Consider the following 24,878-nt stretch of genomic DNA (forward strand, 5'->3'; position numbering starts at 1 on the left):
ACTAGGGAAGTCAAAGTTATTTATGACATCACAGAAGTTAGTGGTTACGTGGCTGTAGAGGCTGAGGAAGCCATACTGGATCCCGGGAGCCTTGGGGTCATCTAGTACCCGTCAGGCCTTCCTCAGACTATCAGGGTCTAGGATGTTCCAGTGTAGGGCCAAACCACCCCAACAGTTTCCAGATCTTAAGATCTGTCCCAGCCAGTCAACTAACCAAGACTTAGCTCAAAGGCCATCCCCTAAGTGAAGTCTCTCCTGATCCCTCTATCATTGGTAGAATACTTACACTGTTAGTTTATGTACTGTGCCTAAATTGGGGGACTATAGTGAAGTATTATTCTTCTGAACACTTGGAAATGAGGCAGTAAGAATGCCCCCAGCCTGTTCAACAATGAACAGATAGGATAAATCACCTCAAAAGAGAAAGCTGGCTCCCAGGCTCAGGGTGAAGTTTCATGATAAAAAACATGAAATGGTACCCCCGCCACTGCCACCAGTAAGTGCACCTGAACTGTGCAATGGTGAAATCCCCCTTCTCATTAAGGACGTGTTGGCCAGATCCCACAACTTTTCAGCCACTTCCTTTCATTTTGGTATTTAAGATTTCGTTCTGGTATTTGGTATTAAGTACACTTTAAACTTCAATGTCCAACTCGATTCAATGCCCTCCTCCTCGTTACCCTCTAGATCTGTCCCTAGCTCTGGTGACTGAGGAAGTGGGAGGGAATTGGTGTTTTGCTATTTACATTCATCCCCTATTTCTTCTGAGTGCTAGTTCCTTGTTGTGTTAGGAGGAGTAAGGGCTGGGGGGAAAAGGGCAGATATCTCCTTAACTGGGCCAGATTGCGGTCTGCATCGTTGGTCTCCAGGGCTGTTATTGGTCCTTGTCCGTGTGCTTCAAGAGGAGCATGGTGGCCCCAACCTGCCCCCTGACAAGGGGCTTTCTTCAAGGCATGCTCCTAGGAAATAGCAATCTCTTGTGAGGAATTATGGGGAACAGAAGTTAGAATCTTTGATTCTTTATTTACTACCTCATAATTAATTTGGTTTGGATAAGGATCCAAATTTCTGTTTCCATTTACTTTTCTTCCAGCATTTGCTTATGTTAGTACTTGGCAAAGGTAGTTTGTAGAAAATAAATGTTTTACTGAAATAGTAATGTTGATTTTGGCAAACACTTTTCTCATTAGGAAGGCAAAGCTAATAGCCATTGCATTTATCCATGGACTCTTGTCTAAATGGACATGCATCTAAAACTAAAGATATACAAAGGTTGAAAGTGAAGGGGTGGAGAAAGTTATATCATATATACAAGTACACACGCACACACACACACACACACACAGATTGAAAGTAAAAGGGGAAAGTAAAGTTATACAAGTGCTAACCAAAAGAAAGCCATGGTAGCAATGTTAAGAACAGAAAAAATAAACCTTAAGGCAAAAATCTTTGTTACAAATAGAAGGTCACTTCATAATATTAAAAATATTCAATTCACTTGGAAGATAAAATGATTCTAGATTTGTGTATGCACCAAAAACATGACTTTAAATATGAAAGCAAATTTAACAGAATTACAAGGAGAAATAGACTAATCCATAATTATAGAGGGAGATTTTCACATTTCCAATTCAGTAACAGCTAGAACAAAGGAACAAAAAAAATCCAGTAATGATATAGAATGTTTGGACAACATGATTAATAAGCTTGAATACAAATAGACACAGCACCCAGATAAAGACCTTGTTAGGCCATCTCCTCACTCCCGTGGAAGAACACATATTTAGGGTCATGAGATTTTCATTTCTTAACCATCCTTCCATTTGGAGCACACATGCAAGCAAGAGTAGAAAAAACCCCTACAATACAGACCAGTTTCCACATCACGCAGAAGACTGTAACATCTTTGAGCTCAAACCCTGAAGACGCACAAGATAAACATTCATCCAGCCCTAATCCTATCAGTTTGGTATTAGTACTACAGATTGTATTATTTTCATTTCTTAATTTTGTGATTGACTTTGATGATAACATTGTCTAAACTTAGACCCCTTCTTGTTAGAATGTAGAAGTCAAAAGTATTAATTATTGGGTTGGCCAAAAAGTTCGTTCGGGTTTTTCCGTAACATCTTACGGTATTTTTTAAGTTACCGTAATTTTGTTAACTCGTCAATTTTATGAACAAGACTTAGCGGACTGTTCAGGGCCTCCCGACTCACAATTTAAAACCTTTGTGAGAAAAGCCTCAGATTTCAAGTAGGGCTACATAAATATATAAAATTACTGGGACTTCCCTGGTGGTCTAGTGGTTAACACTCCACACTCCCAGTGCAGGGGGACCGGGTTTGATCCCTGGTCAGGGAACTAGATCCCGCATGCCTCAACTAAGAGCCCGCATGCCGTAAGTAAAAGAGCCTGCATGCTGCAACTAAAGATCCCACATGCCGCATCTAAAACCTAGCGCAGCCAAATAAATAAATAAATATTAAAAAAAATACTATGAAAAAATATCTTTGGATTTAAAGGTAATCGCCAGTGCCTTGCAAATAGTAAGTATTCTACAAACAAACAGTATATATTAAATGGGTATTTCTACTGTAAAAGACAATGTCTTTGGGAAAACAGTACTGCCACCGTAGGTGCCAGAGGGGTGACATGTGACTACACTGGGAATGAGGAGGATGAAGGAACATTTGATAATGTGTTTTTTTGAAGAAGGTTTTCAATCCCTCTTTTCAACCTTTTCTATATATGTTTGGTCAGTTGTCTCTACCAGAGCAATTTTTATTTTTTAATAAATTTATTTATTTTATTTATTTTTGGTTGCGTTGGGTCTTTGCTGCTGCACGCGGGCTTTCTCTAGTTTCGGCAAGCGGGGGCTACTCTTCCTTGCGGTGCACAGGCTTCTCATTGCAGTGGCTTCTCTTGTTGTGGAGCACGGGCTCTAGGCGCGCGGGTTACAGTAGTTGTGGCGCATGGGCTCAGTAGTTGTGGCTCACGGGCTCTAGAGCGCAGACTCAGTAGCTGTGGCACACAGGCTTAGTTGCCTCGCGGCATGTGGGATCTTCCTGGACCAGGGCTCGAACCCGTGTCCCCTGCATTGGCAGGCGGATTCTTAACAACAGCGCCACCAGAGAAGTCCCTACCAGAGCAATTTTTAATATTTTGTTGGAAAATTTTCTGTAATAAGTATTTAGAAATATGAAATGGCGGGCTTCCCTGGTGGCGCAGTGGTTGAGAGTCCGCCTGCCGATGCAGGGGACACGGGTTCGTGCCCCGGTCCGGGAAAATCCCACATGCCGCGGAGCAGCTGAGCCCGTGAGCCATGGCCGCTGAGCATGCGTGTCCGGAGCCTGCGCTCCGCAACGGGAGAGGCCACAACAGTGAGAGGCCCGCCGGGCGCAAAAAAATATATATATATATATATATATATGAAATGGCTTTCCTCTTTAAAGAATGAAACCAAGACTCAATCTGAAATATGCATTTTGCTATACCATCATCTTTATTACATCAGATAGAACTCTTGTAATCAATATAGTACATAAAAGTAAGTGAGGCAAAGACATTTGGAGGAATTCCATTTATTGTGGATGCATTTTCACAATATATATTTATTGCAGCGATCAATTATCAGTGAAAAATATCGTGTTTATAAAATTTTTAGGAATGGCAGATTCACAGAACATGCTAGTCACCTTGCAGTTTTACTTCTTAAAAAGATAACAGAGAGAATTGTAATCAAACAAGTAAACAAGGAATTTTTCAAGAAATTAAATCCAAACTGAACAAAATTCTACCCTAAAACTTATTCCATCCAAATATTGGAATAAAAGTCAGGATCGATCGATATATTCTCTTCTTAAATTTAGACTTTCTAGAAAAAAACATATAATAGTGATCAGGAGAGGCTCTTATTCAAAAGTACAACAAAGAAATGTTATCTTGCCATAGGACTTAATTCAAACTTTGATCCATTTCACTCGAATGCTGGGAGGCAATGCCAACTCAGGCACTGCATGTGAATTCTAGTTCATCTTATCATAGACTCATGTCTACTCTGTCATGGATGGGTGACTTATGCAATATTGCTGGCTTTACTTTCTTTGGCCCAGATGTGCTAAAAGCTAGAGGATTCAACAACTCTACTGATTTATGAGGAAAATGGACTTTGGAAGGCACTGGTCACTCCTCATGCCAGCCCTACCCTGGCTAGCTCTCCCAGGGGAACACTGTGGATTAGAAAAGAGTCATTTGGGAGGCTCCCTCGTTGTGTAGGAATTGAGACTGAGACAATTTTGGTAAGTCATGAGGTATACGTTTATAGAACTACACTATATGTATATCTCTATGCTAGACCATATTGCCAAGACACTGGAGTACTCTTTTATCATCTATTGTGAAGAATAGATGAACGCTTATTAGCTAAAATAAGATCTGATACCTGGATTGGGTGTGTACAAATGACGAGTTGATAGACTCTTAGGGAAAAAGGTAAAACTAATAAAAATTACATATATTTTTTGAAAGTTCAACACATTATCAACTTATGGCAAGTGCCAATGACTAATAAAGGTAGAAAAGTAAACTAAAAAGATGTTTCGGTAAGTTAAAGATGGAAGTACTGTCATGACTCCTAAATATTGGCTTTTGCTTACTTTTCTGCTTCCAGAGATTACCCAAAGTTGGTCGTAGTACACCTATTCATGGAATTCCAATCTGTACAACTTTGTCACTAAAATTCTCGTGTTTAAATTTTAGAGAAGGAAGAGACCTCAGACATCATCTAAGCCAACCGATTGTGAACTTGATTCTTAAGAATGAAGTTTGGAGCAAGCTTTGAGATTTAGTACAATTCACACTGGACTTCAAGACTGCTTTTAATTATAAACTAAATACTATGCTTTATAGAAAATGTCAATTCATTTTGACATTTCTAATCTCTTTCTTATAGGTTATTGGGCATTGGAAACATATCGATACCTATTCTGCCATGTTTCTATTGGCAAATATGAAATATTAATATAATATTGTGATTTTTAATTTTTAAAAAGCAGTGATATTGGCTAGGTACAGGGACATACTGCTAAATATAATAGCCTAGCACATAAAAAAGCTTTCTACCATTAGTGTGTTTGTATATGTGTATGCACATACATACATGATCACGTCATCTAAAATGTGGTTCACTATCACTACCAAAGAAATCCACAAAGCAACCAACCTAAAGAAATCAGTACCACTGTCAGCTAACATCAAAATCCAATTTAGATATTCATCAGCATGAAAAAAGTAATACCTTAACAGTACATCTTTTTTTTTTTTTAAAGACAATCATTATTGTAGTATCTAAAATCTGAAGTGGGTGACTTTCACAAAGTGTTATAATTGCCTACTAAGATAATTTCTTCCATGCTTTATTCTAAAGTGCAGAAACAACATGATTTCTGTATTTAAAAAACAAAAAAACAAAAAAAACACTATGGTTCATTTTTCTGGATACTGCACACATTCCTCAGGCAACTTTCAACTTGAATCTCCTTTTGTTGACTTCCGATGTGGTTACTATCACTGTTCAGACACAGAGTTATGATGATCAGTAGAAAAGTCTCTATTTCACAGCATGGGTTTCTTTAGAAACAGGCTCCTGTGCAAAGGCAATACTTTTACCATGAACATCTCTAGACCGTGATTATTAAATATAGTGATAATATACATGGGTTTACTGGGATAATGAAAAACAAAACAAAAGGAAATGAACCCAATTTAGTAAATCAACATAAATATAACACAGAGCAAATGAGCCCTCTTCAACTGAGCTGGTCCGGCATCTTGAGCGGCTACTTTGGGTTCTTTCTTGAACTGTCTCAGACCTGCTAAGAGAAGAGAGCTTTAAGTCGTCAGGCCATGGTCTTTCAGCCAGACATTTTGTGTCAGAATTAAAAAAAAAAAAAAAAAGATAATATGGCAGGAATAAATGTCTATGAAAGGGAGGATTATTTTTGGCATTCTCTTCAAATATGCTCCTCTTCTTTCAGTCTATCCTTTCTTCTGTTGGTTTTTTTGCTTTCCTCTTTCTTTCTTCTTTATATTCCCCTTTTCATATCTTGATCTTGAGCCTTGCTCATAGCATTCAGGGTCAAGGAGGTTTTTTTTAAACACTACTTACTACAAGGGCCAGGACTCTATACTGTGTGTTCCAGGACAGGCACACATGACTGAATGGCTGTCTCAGCCGCATCAAGGCATGATAGTAAACTGGACTATGCTTATCTTTAGTGTTCTCCTATTTTTTCATTTCCTACCTCCTATTCTTATGCCCCTACCCTTGAAACTTATCTGACCAATGGTCTTATTGTACACCATTTCTTTCCCTCAGCTAGCTGCTAAAAATTCTTGCTGAGGTAGTCACAAATGTTAAAGTGTCGTGAATCTGCAATTTCAAATGTGTTGTACAGTTTCATTTCAAAGGGATTACTGCGTGATACTAATGAATTTGACATTTTGGACCAAAGGAGCTACCTACTTTGCTACCTCACAAACTCAGCTCTGGGCCTGCTGGTTATGTTATTATTATTACTGTAGAAAGAGTTTTGTGGTATAGACCAAGGAGGAGGGGGCAGTATGTATGTGTTTGAAGTCTCACCCTGTCACCGTCCCACCTTGTACCACACACATTATTGCATAATTCCAGGGAGTACCATTCATGTTGTATGTGAGTGGTGTTCTCTGAGACCTACCATTCCAGATCATATCTTTACTCTACTTCCTAGAACCCTGGTTCAGAGGAATGTTGTCCAGAGGGGATCTATTAAACCTGTGACGATGGTCTATGGACAGCCGACACCCCCTACTCAGAAAGGAGACTACATAAACATTTAGACTATCATTTCTGAAAGGTCATTTCAAGAAGGGTCATAATGGCTTAGGCCAACAAAAGTTCATTCTTTGTTTAAAAAAAAAAAAACTACAAAATGATTCCCCTCCATTCCACCAGAAGAAAATTGTGCAAGGAACTTTAGAACTTTACATTTTCTGCTGAATATGCAATCCTAAAAAAAAGCAGCATGTATAAGGGTTAAGAATGCAGGCTCAGAAGAGACTGCCTGAGTTTAATCCAGGCTTTGCTCCTAATTTGCTGTGTGACTTTGAGAGAGGTACTTAATCTCTCTGTGCCTCATTCTCCTTAACTCTAAATGGGGGTAATAATAATGGTGATTGGAGAGTCAAATGAGATAATGTAGGTTGAGAAGGCATATAGTGGATGCTCATTACATTTTAGTGGTTTGTAATGGTGAAAATTATTACCGGTACTTTGAATATATTTAGCAGTTATTTAGAAAACTTAACTAATAGAGAAGATGCAACACACTCAGGAAGCTGCACCAGACTTATCAGCACGTCGTAGAAAGTAGGAAAGAGGAAGCAATTCTCTCCCTTCGGTGAGTTGTAGAGATTCTTCAGTTGCCTTTGAGATGTTCTTCAGTCCTGAGTTTGCTTAAAAAGTGCTTCTGGGTATAGAGTTCTACATCAGCCCATAAGCAGTCTATTCTAATCTTACTTATTGTCGCTCTCTGATTTTTCTCTTTTCAATTTTCCCTCTACCAAGGGAGAAGAGTGGAATTATTACTTGAATGGGGAATTAGGAGTTGAATTAGCTCCTTGTACAACAAGGGGTCCTATTTTTAGTTTGTGCATCATTTAGATATTGACCACAGGCCACTTTGTGAAGGATGAGCAGAAGGCCAAAGAAAGACAAATCCAAGCATTCTTAGCCATTAGTTTTCATAGGGTAGCAAATTTTGCTAACTTTTGAATATTATTTCAATTTTTTTGCCATAACAGCCTTGAGTCCTAGGCTGCTGGCAATGTAACCCCTTAGAATGGTTCCAGAAAGCCGATTTGAAACTACTCAAGGAGACAGACATTCTTTCCTAGGTGATCTGCAAATTCTGATTTCCAAGCCTGGACCTTGTAAGGAAATGTAGACCATGGTTATACCACACAGCCTTCTGTTTTCAACACCCCTACCACGATGGTGTTTCTAGAATGTCTTACTGGGAGCCATCCCACAGATCTAGACTATTTACCTTGTATGACTGACAAACCTACCATGCTGAAGGCTCCGTGACATTGCCTTTCACGGTACCATACACAAGTCTTTAGAAACTGATGGTTACCCAGACAAGACTCTCTGGATCAGCATTATTTCTTTTTTGACCCTGGGACAGCATACTGCAGGATACAGCAGGAAGAGAACCTGTGGAAAACAAATCTTCCAGTAGATTACCTTAGTGGGGGAAGTGACCTTGTCCACAGATTGCTTTTCCCAGAGGTTCCGCTTGCCAGATACGTCTCCTGGCCTCAAATCCTAATGAAGAGAAAGCAGAAAAAAATGATGGGTGGCTCTTCATATTTTCTGGCCAGGTCTAAATAAATCACCACATCTGCTGTTTGTTTATGTGTGTAATACACTTTATCCTAGTCATCTGAAATGGGTTGAATCAAAAGGATCGTTAGCCGTTGTTTGTTTGTTTGTTTGTTTTAACATCTTTCTTGGGGTATAATTGCGTTACAATGGTGTGTTAGTTTCTACTTTATAACAAAGTGACTCAGTTATGCATATACATATGTTCCCATATGTCTTCCCTCTTGTGTCTCCCTCCCTCCCACCCTCCCTATCCCACCCCTCCAGGTGGTCACAAAGCACCGAGCCGATATCCCTGTGCCATGTGGCTGCTTCCCACTAGCTATTTTATATGGACCCTGACCTATGCTGTGACAGGAGAATGGGCTGAAACTATCCAGCATTTAGGTCCTGTCATTCACCAAGGACTTAACTGTTTATTGACCAGTAAAATTGGAATATAAGCATATTTAAAATGAGATAGCCAATTTTTAACTTTCTATGTCCTTAGAAGTGAATCGAGCATAGGTTAGTTTTAAATAATTTTGAGGGGGTTGGAAAAGGACCTCACCCCTTGCCAATTAACTTTTCTTTGGTGCCTTGCCCATGGCCCCCAGCCCTTATGACTTTAATGTGTACCAGCTGGACTTCCAATGGCCAACACTGCATCTCTTTGCATGAGGACTTCCTCTGGCTGCAGATGCTCACTTTGCTCCCAGGAGGCAGGCTGGACATCCAGAGAGTTAACACCCCCAGGAGCAGTCTTCAGCCACTCACTCATGAGATTTGGTGCAAGAATATTTCTCAGACTCGCTCACGCCTCAGGTAGGATACCTCGGAAGCATGTGTTTTGTGGTGGCTTTCAGGCTTTCCCAGCAGGATTATGTTTAACAGCCCACGTAGTGACTTGCTTAATAAACATTCTTTATTGGCTGACTTCTTTTCCTGCCTCACTTCCTGTAGTGTTTTCTTCATGTCTCAAGTAAACTACTTGCACATGAACCACTATTTTAGGGTTTGCTTCTGGGCAGCCCAATCTAAGACATTTTTCTAATTGCACTTTCCTCAGATTAGAATCATTTTGTGTTTCCTGAGGAGCAAGGGGTAATTCAGAAGTGTATCAGGAGCACCTAGCCCCGTGAAATTAAACATTTACTACAAAGTGTACCCATAAGAGAAAGTGACAGTTGATGACATATATGAGAACATGTAAAGATCTTGGGAAGAAAACACTAAAATATGATCGATGACAGCTATATATCTTTGAATCTTTATTTACTACCTCATAATTAATTTGGTTTGGATAAGGATCCAAATTTCTGTTTCCATTTACTCTTCTTCCAGCGTTTGCTTATATGAATACTTGGCAAAGGTAGTCTGTAGAAAATAAATGTGTTTTACTGAAATAGTAATGTTGATTTTGGCAAACCCTTTTCTCATTAGGAAGGCAAAGCTAATAGCAACTACGTTTATCCATGGACACCAGTCTAAATGGACATGTATTTTTCTTAGTAGATACTATTGAGATTGCAACACTAGAAATGCACTGGTTAAAAACATTACCGTGTGAAGCAGTTCAGATTTGCCTTAATCTTACTGAATTTCTGGATTTTCACTGTGACATGGATTCCTGATATTCTATTAGAGAGTTACACCTATTTAACTTGGAACCAGTAAGCAACAAATCAGGTTGTTTTTGAAGAATTCCACTACGTACGCCAATGGAAGTCGAAGCTGCCAAATTGTCTGGAAGACTGTTTTAAAAATTTGGAAACTATAATTAGGAACATGCTAATGGAAGCTCTGGAAAGTGGCTATTACTACTTTATTTATTTGATTCATATAAGAAAAATATTTTTCTTTCACATGAATACCCTTCCACTAAAGAAAATGAATTGTATTTTCCTTGAATCCTACCTATGAATCATTTGAGATCACTTAAAGAGTTAAAGAGTCCATTTTAAGAAAATATGAACATCTGAGCAGTAAATTGGCATTTTAACTCAAATGGGAAATATAAATGAAATTACCTGACCAGCCTACATTTTAGAGAAAGACCCACTCCAGAAGAAGAGGGAGAAATGAAGGCAGGGAAGCAGGTTTCCAGTCAACCAGAGATCAAAGAATGAAGAAGAAAATTCAGCTGAGAAAGACAATGTTGGGGTTTTTTTTAAACAAAAAGAAAGACAAATTAGCATTTTAATTGCTGCATATAACATGTAGTTTAGACACAAAGAACAGACTAACCAGATACAACAGACACACTTAGAACTGAATTCCAGTTACAAAGTTACACTGAAGTCCTATAAATTCTACCCACAAATAGCAATAGACGTCTCAGTAAAGAATCAGGTGTAGATCAATGTTTAAATAAGTTACTAGTTTTCAGAGACCCAAATAATATTGATTTGACAAGCTTTTGAGCACTTTTAATTATATGAAAATTAATGCATAACTAGTAGCAGAGGATGCTTTTTCTCTTCAGTGAACTTTAGAACCGGACACTAATCCCATGGATTACTCTTTTCCTGGTTCTTGAGGTTTCACTGGGTGAGCACTCTTTTGGTAAAAGAATTTCTCTCTGATTTTTCCTTAATGGCCACATGCCATATGTCTGCAAACGCAAACCCAGGCTTCCCTTTCACCCATACACGCCAAGGAATATAAACAAGGGGTTGAGAATAAATCACCTCTGGTCGCAAATTAGAAGGGAGCCTTTGGGAGCCTCCTATTTGCTGCTGTCTTTAGGTAATCCTCTGACATCCTGGGTTCAGGGTCAGTCTGACCAGAATCCCAAGGGTGTCAAACTCACAGGCCTGACATGAAGGGCCAGGCTGGAAACACATGCCTGAAGAGGCTGGTGTAAGAAAATTTTAAAAAAGAAGGAATCAAGTTAAAGAATGCATGCCTCCACACCTTAAAAACATGTTCAAATTATAATTTAAAAGAAGGAATATAGGGCTTCCCTGGTGGCGCAGTGGTTGGGAGTCTGCCTGCCGATGCAGGGGACGCGGGTTCGTGCCCCGGTCCGGCAGGACTCCGCAGCCGCGGAGCGGCTGGGCCCGTGGGCCATGGCCTCTGGGCCTGCGCGTCCGGAGCCTGTGCTCCGCGGCGGGAGGGGCCGCGGCGGTGAGGGGCCCGCGTACTGCAAAAAAAAAAAAAAAAAAAAAGAAGGAATATAAAGCAAAATGGCCCTGACTACACAGATCTTAGCTGCAGGCCGCCAGTGTCACACACCCCCGGGAAAGACCTAGACAAATTTCTTTGCTTGACCTGTCTTTCTAAGCTGCCTTCCGGGACTTAACCTTTTGCCTGACAAGTTTTATGTATCTGCAGGATCCGTCCAGCCCTTTCCAGCAGTTTGGACATTTTCATTTCTTTTCTGCTGGATCCGTAGTGTCTGTGAGTTACCCTCCTGCCTTACTAAATTCCAAGTTATATCTTTCCCCAAAGAGACTGCCATACTGCTATTCATGACGTGGCACATTGCTGGGCCTACTACTCTTGGGATGTGCACAAAGCTCAAAGTTATATATTAAGTACGATCTACTCAAACTGCTCTTTTATTTGCAACATCAATTACACCTTGCTTTGTTTCCACCTGGCCTTTATTCAGGAAGCCACACTAACGTACCAAATCCAATGGGACCTGGGGAAGAAGAGATCATTATGATGTATACTACTTGCCACATTCTTCCTGCCTTTTCTCCTCTATCCTCTAGTAGACAGTCTAGCAAATTACTTACTAAATACTAGATAAAGCAGGCAATGATTTTGTAATTTCCCTGTAATGCCTTTTTGTCCTGCCATTTTTAGGAGGCCGTCAATAACTCCAGAAAATGGGGCTTTCTGTGGAAACCTTGACTCATTTATACCTGTTGTAATAATAACTGTATTGAATCTTTTTAACCCTCCCATTAGGGTGACATAGATGATAGGCTTATCGGTTAAAGTGTTGATAGAAGAGTATGGGTCAAGTCCTGAACCAAATACATGAGTATAATCTGGGATAGAAATGAAACAGGTTGCAAATACATGTGTAAAAGTGACCATCTCCTTTAGCAATGTACCATACTCATCAAAGAAGAAAAACATATACCCTTTTCTCTTTATCTTTGCTGTAATGAGAAACCTTCAGTGTGTCCACGAACTTGCTGAACTTGTATTATATGCAGTGTTTTGGGGGAGAGGGTCTTTACATTTCATTAGGTTTTCAAAGGTGTCCATAATTCAAAAAGGTTAATAATCACTGATCTGGAACCACAAAACTTTATATAAACTGCCATTTAAAAAATAATTTCCACTCTTTATGTCACCTGGGGTGTTGGGGAAACTCGAGGCACTAAAGATCACATACCTTGTGGGTATGACCCCTCACCTCGACTGTCTCCTTTTATAGGGCCCCTTTCCCATATCTACTGGGAGAGGAAAAAGATTTTCTTTTCAATATATTAAGACTGTCCAATTGTAAATTGGGTTTACATTAGTTTTATACCTCTTGTGAGGCCCATATGCAGAGAAGCTCAAGCTGAATATTAATTGACTACAAGGAACTGTACCCAAGAAAAGTATGGACATATTTCCATTCTTTTCTTTTTAAATTGGAAAAGTGATAAAACTTTAGTGAATTTGGAGATTAAATATAGAGCAAAGGGATGCAACTAAATGCTCAACAGTGCAGAGGCCTAGGATTTGGAAAGCTCTTCTTCTACCTCTGGAATGGGGGGGTTGTGACAGTTGAGCCTTTGCTGCCTTGGGCACCAACAAAGGTATAAAAGCCAACTTAACAGAGAAAGTTCACCAGTATACAGTAGGGAGCTTAATAAGGTTTTTGATTATAACGATAAATGCAAGGCAATGACCAAATACATTCAATGAAAAGGTTAAAAGTATATTTTTATAGTAAGATAGCCGCACTTAATAAGAAAATTTTAACTTTCCAAAAATAACATTCATAACCAGTTTTTATAGTTTCTACTTTTACGGTTGTTTTTTTTTAAAAATGGCTTTTCTTTGGAGGTGTTGACAAGAAAATTACAGCAATTATTTCAACAAATACCCAGTAACTGTATTTTTGTGTTAAGTTACAGAAATTAGGCAAATTAGAAAACATGGGTTCAAATAGCCAACATACACATTCTTTTGGGAATAAGTCTAGGGGTGCTCTTGACAGAGAAATGGCCAAGATAATTTGACATTTTCATTTTCAAATTCCTATCTGTAATTTATAGAATAGAAGCTAAACATGCAGACCAGTTAAGAGTGTAAATTTGAACTGCCTCAACGCTCTGGGTGGAGAGGTGATGGTCCCATTTTACCTTCTGGGTAATTATAGTGCTCGGGACTGTTCTCCCTCAATCTGAAGCCCTCCTTGTTTGTTATTCAGCAGTCACGGCCTTGTTTTTCCCACGCAAATAGACCAACAGCCTGTTTTCTTCTGTTGCTGGAAGCTGAGCTATGAGACAAATTCAGAAGAACCTGGAGCTACTTACAGAAGGTTTGGGAGCAGGTGACTTGTTTCCATCTGGGGTTTTGGTAAGCCATTCATTGATGCGGCTGGAGACCCCCACCTTTAAGCCAGCTGTTTCCTACAAAAGGCCAAGCATCTCATATTAAAGAAAAAAAAAACCTACCTGGAAAGAAAATTTCAAAGCAACCTCAAAATAATATCCAGTATTATTTCACATAACACTGATCAATTATTGATCATTATATTGAATATTTTGACAAAAATAAACCTTAAACCTGATATTTAAAGAGTATGTTATCTGGTGTTCTTCCCCCTGCACTTCTCCTACCCCCAACCCCAAGGTCAGTGATTAACTCTGGGTACTGCATTTAGAGGCCTGTGGCCAGAACACAGTGCATAGTCTATTAGCCTCTTCCTGAGCTTGCTTTTTGGTCATTGCAAAAGTAAGTAAGAATTATACCTTTTTCACTGCTTTTGTAATTAACTATGTGATTCCTAAAAAAAAAAAAAAAGAAAAAGAAAAAGAAAAAAGAAAAACCCAACCTCCAAAATTAAACGACGGCAATCCTCTGCTCACCTTATTTGGCGTGCCTGATGCAGTGGGTGATGAGAACACATTGCCTTTCTCCCACATGCTCTTGATGTTGCGGACACCTTCGGCAGGAACAGGAAGGTCCGAGGCTGCTGGCTTCGTAGGTTTTGCAGTTTTTGTTCCCTGAAGTATGTGAATTATTTTTAGGATTGGTGCTGGTAAGTTTGCGCTCGTAAAACTATAGTAAGCTTGTCTTCTTCAACACTATCACTTAACAAATTCACTGTGTAAATGCCTTCACCAAAAATGAGAGTCATAATTTCTGTTGTGAAAGTACATTCTGATGACATCTCTACCTCCAAATAAACCATTATATCTACTTCAGAGGATCTTTCAAAAGTGAAATATGCTTTTCATTGGGACTCCATTTCTTGTTAAGGTGATATGCTACTTCATTGCTACAACAGACACTTCTTGAGTGCCTGCTGTGTGCAGGGCACTGTGCTAGGCTCTGGGGACGTGGTGGTACGCAAGACAGTCCACTCTGTAAGCTGCAGTGGACTGACATTAATAGGAGAGACAGTAATTAGTTATACACTATTATTTCACATTGTAATAAGTGCTATGAAAGATGAGTGTGGTGCCGTAAGCATGCCAAGAGAGCACACGATAGGACAGTGGTACTTAGTTTAGGGGGGCAAAGAAGGCTACTCTGAGGATGTGACATTCAGACCCAGATCTGATGGAAGACTTGAAAGAGGCTGGTGAACGAAGGAGAAAACACCGCTCCACGCAGAGCTAAGAGTACATGCCAAGGACCAGAGACGGGGGTGTGCTAAAAGACTGAAAGACTGAGAGACCACTGCATGGAGACTGGAAGGAGGAATGAACGGGTGTAAACAGAAAGGTGTGCATTCAAGATACTTTTCCAGCAGTAGTGATGGGCGTACCCCAAATCATGCAGTTTCTCTCCTGGCCCTGCTTTGGGGCCTGTGGCATGTGTCATCAAGGTGGGCAGCCAGGGTGAGTGGCACCATTGCTGGACTATGTGAAGCCTGGAGCCACAGTTTTGGCTTCATTAACCCTGTTAGAGCTGTGATCAATTCAACCACAGAAAATAACTATCTGCAATTTGTCTTATAATTTAGCGGCCATTTAATCTTCTGAAAATCTCCTCTTGAATGTTAAGACTTGATTATTCACTTGATAAATCATCCAGACCTCTCTCTTTCTTATTCCCTCTTATCATTTGTTATGAACTATTTTATAGGTATCTCCACTCTGCAGTACAAAGGAGAGGAGAAATCAAATGAAACTGATCCAATTACTTCAGAGCAGGCAACTAAAACCACTGACTAAAGTCTACACAAAGGAGAAAAAAACCAGGATCACATCTTGATCAATGGCACCCTACCCTCTTAGTGTTTTGGTACTTGGAAATATAGTACATTATTTCTGAATAGAGTAACACCCCTAGGTCAACTGGGCGGAAAAAATGTTGGATTAGACAGAAGCATAAAACTATGATCCTTCATATATAAAACAATCCATTTGAAATTCATTAAATTCCAGCTGGCTATCATCTTTATATTAACTTATACTACCAATTTATTTGATAATAAAAGTTCTTATAGATAAAAGAGGACTAATCATGGTTGTAAGGGGCCTGTTTAAAACTATATATGGGAACGCCTTTTATAAGGAATTAAGAATATTGAAGATATACTTGTGAACACATAAATAATATATTTAAATAACAATAAACTCATTCATTAAAAAAAGTAACACCTTCACTAAAGAATACAGGTGGAAAGTAGTAAACAATAATTTATTTAAAACTCTTCTATAATGTGTATTTATTATTGTTTTCTCTCTAACTAGTTATAAAACATCATTAACATTCTAACACCACTGGACTTGATTATTGTCCTAAGTGTTTCTATGATTATTTATATAATCAGAGTTGATTTGTTTGACCATAACTCTGAGGACATCTCTCACCTCAATTGCACTGGTGTATTGCTCCAGTCTGCTGTCAATCTTGGAGACTACTGCTGCTTGATGAGTTGGTTTAACACCACTGCTAAGTAAATAAACACACACATACATACATAAAAATGAGAGAATTTTTCCATACATATAATGGCTGATGGTTCTCAATTCAACAATCAACGATATTACCTTTTCTGCACAGATTTATTCAAAAATTCTGCTCGCTCTTCTATCTAGGAATTGGAAAAAAATAAAACCAGTTAATATTTTCAGTTTATAAAGTGTTTCTCAGCCCATACTACTATCTTCCCTGAACACGGGGAATAAAAGTACCAACGAGTGTCAAAGAGTATGAGGGTGCTGTGCACAGCACCTCTGCTAGAGAGGAAAACTACGTACAAGGTATTTGATAATGAGGTTTGGGAGACGAAGGTAGGACTGGAAGAAAATAGAGAAATGTGAAGTTCTGGAGACAAAGTGGAATTAAAATGCCTCTGAAATAATATAAGTCAAGGGCAAAATAATTACATTCCAAGACTAAAACAATTTTTTTTTTTGCTTTCTGATGTACTTTAAATTTTTTTCCATTATTTTTTATTGAGGTATAAATGACATATTACATTACACTAGTTTTAGGTATACAACGTAACAATTTGATATTTATATATATAAGAAAGACAACCAGGAACTGTGAACTATTCACTTACTGCTTAGCCTGATTTTCTAATTTGACAGCTGTCAAACCGATTGCTGAACTTAATTTGCCCTGAATATAGGAGATGGGGGTGGGGATGAGTGAAACTGGGGCACAGCTCATCAGGAATGCTGAGGCCTCTCATGAAGGCCCTATTAGTCCAAGTGGGAAATAAGGAAATAAGCCCAGAGAAACCGCTATGGATATACACCAATGGGCAGTTTAGTCATTTTTAATAAATTCTTTTTTTAAAAGCCAGAAATTTTGCTACAACTAAAGCTGCTAAATCAAACATTATATTTTACTGAAACTGCATCACTCAAATCCAGATGTTCTTTATAAGTCAGCAAACATCTGTTGACTCCTCATGATACCCAACTCCAGGCTAGAAATATCCTCTGCCACGCATCACCTATCATCAGCAAATAGTAACAGCTTCTTTGCATATGACTGCATGTGCAAAGCACACAGGTCCATTTTCTGCCCTGTTCAGGGCAGCCAAGGAATCTACTAGGCTACAGTTACCCTAGGCTGGTGTGGTTGACCGTCCCCTACAATCTTTAAGATGTCATGGCTTTTTCTGGACTGTTGGCCTGGGACTCATGGATTATTAATAAATACCCTTAAGCTTTTTGGAAAACATGTTTCACTCCTAATATCAGTCGAATAATACTTTTAAAGATGTTAGTTAAGCACTTCATCCTTTCCAATGATTTCTTACAAAGATAAAATCAAACTCATTAAACATAAAACTTTATGCAAAAGAATGCTATAGGTATCCCTGAGTTTATGAGATGTAAAGGGTCTTAAATCTTATTTTTCTGATTTTAACATAAACTTAGAAGTGCATTTCTGGAGAAAAAGTTCCCAGTTGAATGAGGTAAAACACATTAGAACCATGCAATGCACTGGCACCTTTAATATTATTCACCCATCTATCCATTCTGATTTAACCGTGTCAACCTGTCAGTCAAACAACCAACCAACCAATAAATTATATGTGAGTACTATTATATAAAGTTGAACACCCAACGATGTATGAGACAGCGTTCCAATTATTTAAGGAGTCAGTAGGGGAGACTAGTAGAACACATAAATGAAAAATTTTAAATTCAGTGGTAGGTACCATATTAAAGATAAGAAAATGGGGGAGTTCGAGAAGGCTTTTCAGATGTTCTGGTATTTGAGCTGAGATTTGTAGTTTATAGTTTACACAGCTTTATAAATGAGTTCATGAAAGTGAGGGTGGGAGTGCATGAGTTAGAGGGGAGAGGACATTTCTAGCAGAACAAACACATATACAAAGATTTGGGGAACCAAGAGGCATGTAGAGTGGTGGGACTGAATAATGGAGAACAATTCAGCGTGGGGAAAGGCCGGTGGAGAGGGGAGGCAGAGATGAGACTTGCTCTTTGTAGCACCTCTAGCATCGTTCTGACTCGGGGATCATCTTCTTAACCTTGGCCATCACATTTATTCACACTACAGAGGCTCTCAGACCCTACCTTCTCCTTTTGTATCTACAATATTCAATATAGCTTGACTTCATTATCACATTATATCAGGATTTACCATCCATTGCTGATGTACTCTTGTTGGAAAATTCCTGCCCTTAGTGACTCTGGGTAATGTAACAATTTGTACTAAATTTGTAAATTAAATCTCCTGCGTAAGGAGTTTAAAGGGGGAAATTGGTTCTTCTGAAGACCAAGAGGTGGCAGTGTTGTCCCCGTAAAACTCAAGGGAAAACCCCACACATTTCAGCAAACTGGCGCTCTCCTTACTCCACACTCCTTCCACCATCAGTATATGAAAACAATAATAATAAAAACAAAATTCTAAATTTAATTTACTTAAAGCTTATTCTTTGCATGTCTTATGTAAGAAAAATCATTCACTGCTAGCATAATTTAACTATGAGTAACCAGGTTCTGAGCTTCTGAGACAAGGAATATAAGTCATGAGAAATGAACAAAATACATCAGTTGATGATATCTTGAGGTCAAATAGCAAATGTTTCTCCTCCCACTGGCACTTGACAATGTTAGCTTGTGACCATTTATAAAAGTTGCAGGGCCAAGAGTATCAATAGTTGCAGGAATTCAATTGTAGGACATGAAATTAAGTTCTAAAACAAGAACCACAGCAGGTTCTTCAAGGCACATACTATGGAGAAAAGCACTAGACTGCCTGTTCTTGAAACCATGTCTCTGTTACACAGAAATTAAAAATGTGTTTTTTCTTTTTTACATATCAACTTTGATTGCTCACACGTGCCTCTCTACCAGAGTGAGTAGACAAAAGCTTTCTGGGAACCCAGGAGTCTGGTTGATGGAAACACTAGAGAAGTTAAGTTGGAAACTAGGTAGAGAGATGTTTGGAGGAGGATGGGTTGCATCCATCCTCCTACTACTGACTACTACTTTCCTCATGTTCCCAAGACAGTTCAAGGAAAGCTTAGCTTGAGTGGCATTTGACGGAAGGTTGAAGGAGAGAGAACATGGTTTTCTTTAATTATTGATGAGCCAGGAATACAAGGACCCTGACTGAGGAGGCACCTGGTGCCTGCACAGAGACGGTCTGCACTGAGCAGGGTTTGCCTTTCAGCTCTTTCTCCTACAGTAGGTGCATGCAAACTATGGTCCACTGGCCCATGTCCTCCACCCACCCAAAAGCTAAGAACATTTTCCATTGTTAAATGGTTGGAAAAAAGTCAAAAGAATATTTTGTGACATAGGAAGATTTTACGAAATTCAAATTTCAGATCCATACATGAGGCTCACCTACTCAACAAAGCCTCTCTCTCCTCCTTGTGCCCCACTTAGAGACCTCACTGAGCTGGTCGTCTGCACTTCATTACCTTTGTAATTCTTGAATTCTCCTGAGGCAGTCAATTATATTAGTGCCCTAGGGGCAGTGACCTCGCTTTGTGCTTCTCGCCTTCACAGCACATAGCGCACATTAGATTTGTTATAAATATCAAACATTAAATAAGAAAATGCCCCTGTGGTTTAGTTTGGATCCCCCCTGAAGCCGCTCTTAAGACGAGGGTTCAAGTATAAGGAGTTTATTTGGGAGGAGTTAGAACTATGGTGGACTGGGACCCAGACCATTCTAAAGACTAAGTGAAGTTATCTAGGGATAAAACGTACTGTTTTTCATGTGAAACAGGTAATAACTGTAAAACGTAAGTAACTGGCTTTTGATCATGTTAGTGTGGACATTAGACCTCACACACAATGACAGATACACACATGCACACATTAACCAGCTGGAGCCTGGCTATGATTCTATACTGGCTTTACCTGTTGTCAGTGCTTTGTAACCTAGCTAGGTTGATGGAAAATGAGGATAAAATAAAAACTGCTCAAAGTTCCAATCCCTGAAGATTCATTCATTCATGCATTCATTCAATAAATACTTGTTGAGTATTTTCACTGTGTCAGGTACTCAAAACACGCTAACTGTATAAGCAAAAACGTGTATTTGAGTGTGCGTTCTTGTTCCTCCATGGCAACCATCCCATCATCTCCCTGAGTCGGCTCCTTCCTGCTCATTCTCTTTTCTTTCAGCAGCACTTCCAAGTCACTAGGAATTGTGCTCTATGAAGGCAGTAGTCGGACCAAACTCATCCTGGCAAAGGAGCCTATCCGAGTCACATTTCATCTCCTCCCATGATAACAGCTTTAAAATTTGACATGTACCATTTCCAGTTGTGCTGCTCTTAATAATGACAAGGGAAAAAAATGAACATTAGCATGAAAAGCAGCTTAAACCTTTAAAATATATTTGCCCACTTTATAAAGTTTAAATGTTTCCATTTTTATTTGCTCAAAGTAATAAGGCATGTGGAGGGCGTGGGTCAGTGAGATCCAGAGATAATCACCAAAGGTCTTTTTAATGTATACCAAAGATCTAATAAACAACAGACAAAAATTTCTCCACTTTATTTCTCTCCTTTCCATATCTTGAAAACAAAAAGAAGCTGTGAAATTGCTGAAAGAAGAAGCAAAAAGATAAATGAAGCAAAACTTTGAATAATCAATAACTAAACCAGGGGCTAAAATCACATTTCTATTATATTTTAATAGACATATTATAAGAAGGTTTTCTGGGGAAAAAGTACCTTGAGAGATGAACCTTTAGGAGTGAAACACTTGAAGGGCTTCTTGTCATCTGATAAGCCATCTTCTGGCATCTTTTGGCGTTTCTCAGCAGCTTCTGCCCTTCGCCTTTCAATCTCTTCCTTTAGCCTCCTCTTCTCTTCCTAAGAGAGAAAGAACAAATAACAAGGACGTCAAGATCAGCTTCAAGCCAAAAGGAAAGAGTGCTGTAGGGGAAAGCATAGTCCCAGAGGAAAAAGACCCAGGTTCTAGAAAGGATGCTATCCCTTCCTCAAGGGTGGCACCAGAGGTTAAGCCTGAGCTTGTGAGTCTAACTGTCGACAAGCACTCTGGGCTGCCCCTTCTCAACTGTGTGACCTTGGCCATGTTACTTACCTGCTCTGTGCCTAGGTTTCCTCATCTGTAAAATGGGGTAATAATAATATCCACTGACTAGGGCTTCAACAAGGACTAAATGAGAAAGCCCATGTAAAATGCTTAGACTAGTGCTCAGAATGACCATCATCATTGTCATCATCATCCTGTCAAGTCATCTAGGACTGACCTTCCACTTTGTGCATGTAAAGTATCCCTTCCGCCTGCTTCCTAGGAGAGTTGCAAAGACAAATGAGATGATTTATGTGCAAAGTTATATAAATGTATGTTACTATATTTACTAAATTGTACAAGAGACGATTTCATGGTTGTCCACACCTCAGCTGAGTAGATTATTTTAGATGGTTTGACAAACCTGAAATGGTGTAGATATTGCACCCTAGTGGTGAAATCACAGATGTTTACAATCTGTCTCATTAACCCCTCTGTGCCTTCACTCCTGGCCTAAAATACTCTCCCCTGCCTTCTCATCAAGCTGCATAAACTCTATGAACAATTTTTTGAGAGATTTATGTAGTCTTTGTAGTTTTCAAACTGGATGTTCTCAAGCAGGGACCGGATGTTCATCTCTCAGAGGATGTTGCAGAAAGATCCTGTGTGTTGTGGACTGAATATTTGTGTCCCCCCAAAATCCATATGTTGAAATCCTAGCCCCCCAAAGTGATGGTATTAGGAGGTGGGGCTTTGGGGAGGTGATTAGATCATGAGAGTGACCTTTATGAATGGATAGTGCCCTTGCGAAAGAGGCCCCAGGGAGCTCTCTTACCCCTTCTGCTCTGTGAGGACACAGTGAGAAGACTGCCGTCTGGGAACTGGGAAGCGAGGTCTCACTAGACAGAGAATGTGCTGGACTTTGATCTTGGATTCCTAGCCTCACAACTATGAGAAATAAATTTCTATTGCTTATCAGCCACCCAGTCTATGGCTGTTACAGCAGCCAGAACTAAGACACCTGTGCTTGGTGGGAGGTTAGACCGAATCATCTCCTAGGTCCAATCCACTTCTCAGAGTTCACGTTTCTCTTCTGCTTTCATTGAGATTCTGCTCCTCTAGATAATAATAATAACAATAATGATAACTATGACTTCCTGAGTGCCTATTATGTACAAGGCACCGTGAATACCATGATTTAATCATCGCCACAATCCTGAAAGTAGATATTTCACAGTTAAGGAAAAGAGGTCTCAGAGTAGTCCAGTGACTCTCCTAAGGTCCCAGCTTGCCAGTGGCAGAGTGTCTGATTCTAAAGCTCTATCATCCCAATTACTTCCTAACCAAAGATCATTGGCTCATTTAGAGCTGGAGTTGAAAGAGACCTTGAAATAATTTATCCAAACTTTGCACAGTTCAGGGAATGTTTGTATAGGATCCACGTCGGAAAGTCATCTAAAGTCTTTTTACATATTTTTTAATGATGGGAGATCACTATCTCCAAAGATTTGTGGGAAAAGCTCTAGGCTGAGTTGGAGAAGCTGGGTCTCAGTACCAATTCTATCACTTTTTAGTCAAGTAACTTCACACAGGTTACTCAAACTATTTGATTCCCACTTCTTTGTCTATAAAATGAGAATAATGTACCTCAGGATGAAAGGAAAAAATGCACCTTGTAAACTGTAGCAATGCTTACAGTAGTTGGTTAAGCACTTGTTCAGTTTTCAAAATTTGCCTTCTTGTAACTTTATCTGTTTTCAGTTCTGTTTAAAAAGATGGAACAAATTCATCTGTTCATAATTACGGGGTTGCTGCTACATGCCTGGCACTGGGCTGGGTCCTGGGTATACAGTAACGAACAATACTGTCACTGCCTGTGAAAATCTAGTTACTGACTCTTCCACTTAAAACACCCCAAAAGCTATTTTTGAGAATCTTCTCTATAAAACCTCTTCAAATATCAAAAAACAACTATCATGATCATGTGACTCGGTTCTTGTAACCAATCTGCAGACTTTTTCATCCTTCTCTGCTAACTGTTCTTTATTGACGGACATTACAGGGTCATGGATTAAGACAAGTGGGACCTGGGGAAAATTACAAAAACCTCTCTGTGCCTCAGTTTCCTGATCTGTGAAATGGGGATGAGAAGACGACCCATATCAGAGAGTTCTTAGAATTGCATAAACTAATGTGGATAAAAGTTTTAGAACCATGCCTAGCACACAGCAAGCTGATTAATCTTCAAATGTATTTGTAAGAATTCATGTTCAAAAGAGCAGCAGCAGTTCACCTGGGAAGAAACTATTTCCAGGGCTGGAAGGGTCACCAGAGACACATCCTCAGGGGCTCGGGTAACGTAAGACCCCTGACGGGCCACGCCGCACCCGCCTTACCTCCTCTCTGACTCTCCGCTCGGCTTCCTCCTGCTTCCTCCTCTGCCCCTCCTCCTCCAGGACCTTCCTTCGCTCCTCCCTCTTCTTCTTCAGCTCCTCCAGCTCCAAGGCCGCCTCCTGCTGCTTCTGCTTGAGCTTCTCGAACTCCTCGCTTTCAGTTTCCCCGCGGCGGCGGCGCAGCTCCTCCAGCCGCTTGCCGGCTTCCACTTGGGAAGCACCTTCAGCCTCCTTGGCCTCGCTGGCCCTCCCTCCAGGGCGGCTGCAAAGGAGTTGGACACACGTCTGCCTTCCAGCTCCCCTCCTCCCGCCTTAGGGAGGGGATGTCGGTCTGCAGGCTTTGCATCCCACACCGAAATCTCCACTGCCCTCACTGGACAGTGGATCCTCCCACCTGTCCGAGGGGTAAGTTGGGGTCCACCTGGAATCTCCAGGTCTGAATTTGAGTCCCTGCTCTGCCACTTACCCTGGGTTTCCTTGACTGTACGATGGGGGCAAATAGGCACTGTTGGTGGGATTGTAAATTGATGCCGCCACTGTGGAGGCTCCTCAAAAAACTAAAAGTAGAACTGCCATATGACCCAGCAATTCCACTTCTGGGTATTTATTCAAAGAAAATAAAAACAGTGACTCAAAAAGATACATGCACCCCCATGGTCGTGCAGCGTAATTTACAGTAGCCAAGGTATGGAAACAACCCAAGTGTCCATTGATGGATGAATGTATAAAGAAAACGTGGTAAAAATACATACAATGGAATATCATTCAGCCACAAAAAGAAGAAATCTTGTTTAAATACTCATTAACAAGTAGTGAGGGCATTCTTAACTGTATCTGACCATAGATAGCCCATTTCTGATGCTTTTGTAACAGATGAATTACTACGGTCTAGTATCATTTATTCCATGTAGAGAATGGCACAGTGTTTCTAGCTATGAAGCAAGAAGAATAAAACAGAAA

The 24,878-nt window shown here is 39.8% G+C and overlaps 1 protein-coding gene across 10 annotated transcripts in view; it reads right to left on the bottom strand.

Moving 5' to 3' along the window:
- Positions 1 to 3,504: 3,504 nt before the first annotated feature.
- The window catches only part of CALD1 (caldesmon 1), a 181,035-nt gene continuing 159,661 nt past the window's right edge, over positions 3,505 to 24,878 (bottom strand). For 7 of the 10 annotated variants that reach the window (XM_082661733.1, XM_082661730.1, XM_082661735.1 and 4 more), the window contains 8 exons: positions 23,922 to 24,180; positions 21,222 to 21,362; positions 16,591 to 16,634; positions 16,411 to 16,492; positions 14,455 to 14,592; positions 13,900 to 13,995; positions 8,291 to 8,371; positions 3,505 to 5,876 (listed from right to left, as the gene is read on the bottom strand). In XM_082661733.1, coding sequence (XP_082517859.1) covers positions 5,868 to 5,876; positions 8,291 to 8,371; positions 13,900 to 13,995; positions 14,455 to 14,592; positions 16,411 to 16,492; positions 16,591 to 16,634; positions 21,222 to 21,362; positions 23,922 to 24,180 — 850 coding nt within the window. In that variant the 3' untranslated portion in view covers positions 3,505 to 5,867. The remainder of the gene's footprint in view (positions 5,877 to 8,290; positions 8,372 to 13,899; positions 13,996 to 14,454; positions 14,593 to 16,410; positions 16,493 to 16,590; positions 16,635 to 21,221; positions 21,363 to 23,921; positions 24,181 to 24,878) is intronic. The other 3 variants (XM_082661737.1, XM_082661739.1, XM_082661736.1) reach the window with 2 other exon arrangements.

The sequence above is a fragment of the Grampus griseus genome (assembly GCF_964374135.1).
Source record: "Grampus griseus genome assembly, chromosome: 9".
NCBI classification, from domain to species: Eukaryota; Metazoa; Chordata; class Mammalia; order Artiodactyla; family Delphinidae; genus Grampus; species Grampus griseus.